General features: G+C 39.6%; 1 protein-coding gene across 1 annotated transcript; it reads right to left on the reverse strand.

Moving 5' to 3' along the window:
- Positions 1-1,985: 1,985 nt before the first annotated feature.
- Positions 1,986-2,990, reverse strand: LOC102006041 (taste receptor type 2 member 5). Its single transcript, XM_005405531.1, has one exon. It carries the CDS (start codon positions 2,988-2,990, stop codon positions 1,986-1,988), a length of 1,005 nt encoding a protein of 334 aa, XP_005405588.1.
- Positions 2,991-3,205: the final 215 nt, after the last annotated feature.

Raw genomic sequence — 3,205 nt, forward strand, 5'->3', positions numbered from 1 at the left:
TAAAATCCAAAAAATGGACTCTTCAATTTATCTCATCTGCCAATTGATGATTTGAGAAAACTATTACTAACTGCATAGAGGTGCTATTAAAACAAAATAAGATAATGGACTACATATAAAAACTCTTGATAAAATATAAAGCCCAATACAAAATTTAGGTAGTGTTAGGTACCATCATGATCATTATTATGATTGGTCACGAAGTACATCTGTATAAAATAGTAATAACACAGTGGAAATTCATCCTATTATAAAAATATAACCAAGAAGAATCATTTTACCATTTCCAGAGCACAAAAGATGATACTTGACCTGATATAATTCACATTGACCCAACAGAGCCAGTCCCCTGGATGATGTCGGGCATCCACATGTCTTTCATGTACATCAATTCACACTTTAGGCAAGGAAATGATATATGACAGAGAGTAGATTCATGAAAATAGATTATTCACCTGGTTGATGAGAAGTAGAAAAATGTCCTGTAGATTCCAGATACCCTAGAATAATACCAAAGTGAATGTGTTCAAGGCTGAGAAAATGCACTGAAAGAAGAATGGAATTTAAAGGAAGGACGGGCAAAGCTGGCATATTGCAAGAGTAACATGAAGTCAAGAAAAAGCTCCAGACAAGAAGTCAGAAAACAGCAGTGGCCCCAGCACTGCCACAAGATCTGTGCAATCCTAGGCAAGCCACTGCCTATCTCTGAGCCTCAGTTTCTTTACGATACAAAGAAGAGTGGTAAGACCAGTTAGCACAGCTGATCAATCATTTTTAAAATACTCATTGTTTTGGTGTCTACTATGAGTGAGGCCATGTTCTAGTCATCCAGCTACAGCAAAAGACAAAAACAGTCTCTACTACCATGCATTTGACATTCCAGATGATCTCCTTCCAATTTCAAAGACCTTGCACATAAAACTCTGACTGCAGCTTTGGGGAGGCCAGAGTCGACAGTCAGTATAGCTAAATGACCAAAGAGGATAAGGACGTTCTCTTCACAAGAAGTGTGTTTGTTTGTTTTGCAGTACTGGGAATTAAATCCAGGATTACACCTGCAGCCCTTTTATTATGCTTTTATTTTGAGAAGGATCTTGTTCTTGCTGGACTAGAACTCACAATCTTTCTGTCCGAGGCTCCTAGAGGACTGGGGTTACAGGCAAGCACCATCACACCTGGTGTCTGCAGTGTTCTCTCTGACAGCAGAGGAAAGGGCCCCTCACATCCATTTTGTCTCAGTCCAAGTCCTGGGCATTGGAGCTCAATATCAAGAATGGCAGCAAACTGACTTTTATCCTGAAAGGTAAATCTAGGGTTCAAAGATACTTCCAGCATATAAAGATGTTTCATTCTTCACTTATATAAGTAGGCCCACTATAGTGTAGAAGTGGGAAATTTATTTGATAGAGTTTCTAAAAGCTTATCCAAAATGACTATTATTGATAGATTAAATTTCATAAAAATTAATGATCATTATATTGTTCCTTTTTTTCTATAATAGGAAAGCACAGCATATCTCTTCTAAAATATAAGCCCCTGCCTTTATTTCTGTAACATGTTAAATTTCACTTTGTATGGAAAAAAAAATAATATTGGTTTTATTCTGTATTTCTTGTTGCCCATTCACTGAATTGGTGCCAGGAAGAAAAATATTAAGTAAATCGGACATGTGTATAAATATCACAGTCTCCCTAGTGTGAGAAATTGAAAGAGTAAATAAGGACCAAAATGTACAATAGATATTTTGAAACAGGAAGAAACTGTTCAAAAGGAAAGAGGAACAGGGAGGGAGAGAGGAGGAAAGGAAGAAAGGGAAAAGAAAAAAATAATAAAAGGAGGATAAAATGGAAGCAAAGTTTTATAAATGAGGGGAAGAGGGGTTGAAGGGAAGGGAAGGGATTGAGAAAAATCAAGATATATCATGTAGGTACAAATTCCCTATAATGAATATGATCATTATATATACCTAAATTGTACCAATAAACTTAATGCTTAAAAAACTTAAAAAAGACATGAAAGTCAATTCCCTTATAGAGAGCTATCAAAAGAGTATCTCTAAAGAGCATCTTCACCACATCTTTCTCCTCACATCCTGGGCCCCAGGATCTCCAAGCACACACTGTCTTCCACAGGATTCTCTGACAAGTCTGCCTTACCTTAGGAATCCCCATAATCAATATGACAGAATGAAGAGATGGGTAGGCAGCCATGAGTGTTTCAGAGATTAGGACCCTGGTGAGATCAGCAGGAGAATACTGGGAAGTGAGGGAGAAGTGGGCAGTCACAATATAAACCAAGTGCAATATAAGAAAGCAGCCCAAGGACCTCAGGGCAGTAACGTGAGCCTGTGCTTGAGCATCTCTCCTACCAGCTTTATGGACATTCATCTTCCGTTGATGTCTATACAAAGAGACAATCAGGGCCCCAGAGGAAGCAAGAAACACCGTGAAAGGAAACCAACTTCCCGCAACGATCTGAAATATTAAACGAGTATGCCAGCTTGAAAAGAGGTATGGAATGCTGTTGTTTCCATGGGTAAAACTGTAGGGCTTTAAGCCAATGTTGATTATAAGTAGCAAAGTGATGAGAAAGTGTCCCAGAAGGCACCAGAGACTAAAGCTATAGGCCCTCTGCTTCAGCCACAAGTAGGCAGGGTGAGTGAAGGTCGTGATCTTCTTACAGTAGAAGACACTAAGAAAAGTAGCAAACCAAAGGCTAGACTGGCTTACCAGCACCCAAAAGATATTGAGATAACGAAGCCAATGGTTTTTCTGGAAAAATGGAAGCAGGATTATGTCCAACATCATGATCCACTGCAAGAGAAACCGGCAGCCAGCCAGCCCCAGAACAATGAGGTTATATGAGAATCCCTTGACTTTTCTGATCCATTCTCCAAAACTCCAGACCACAAGGACTCCATTTCCAACCAGGCCAATGAGAAATTCAGCCACTGCTACTGGCACCAGCAGCCCTAGAGCAGCAAGGAACATGGTTTGGGAAGAAAGTCTCTCACTTTCATCTCAGGCAACGTCCTGATTCTGTGCTGATGAATATGTATGGCTCCTGGCTTAGGTCAAGTCCCCTGACATGGTGCCACAGTCAGGATCATTTTCATGCCACAGTATCTGGATTTGGGCTTGACCTTCTGTAACCTATCCTCAAATAGAAAATGAAAAGCTATGACCAGAAATAGGAAAGCTAGACG

Source organism: Chinchilla lanigera, unplaced genomic scaffold (assembly GCF_000276665.1).
Source record: "Chinchilla lanigera isolate Chin_1 unplaced genomic scaffold, ChiLan1.0 scaffold00093, whole genome shotgun sequence".
NCBI lineage: Eukaryota > Metazoa > Chordata > Mammalia > Rodentia > Chinchillidae > Chinchilla > Chinchilla lanigera.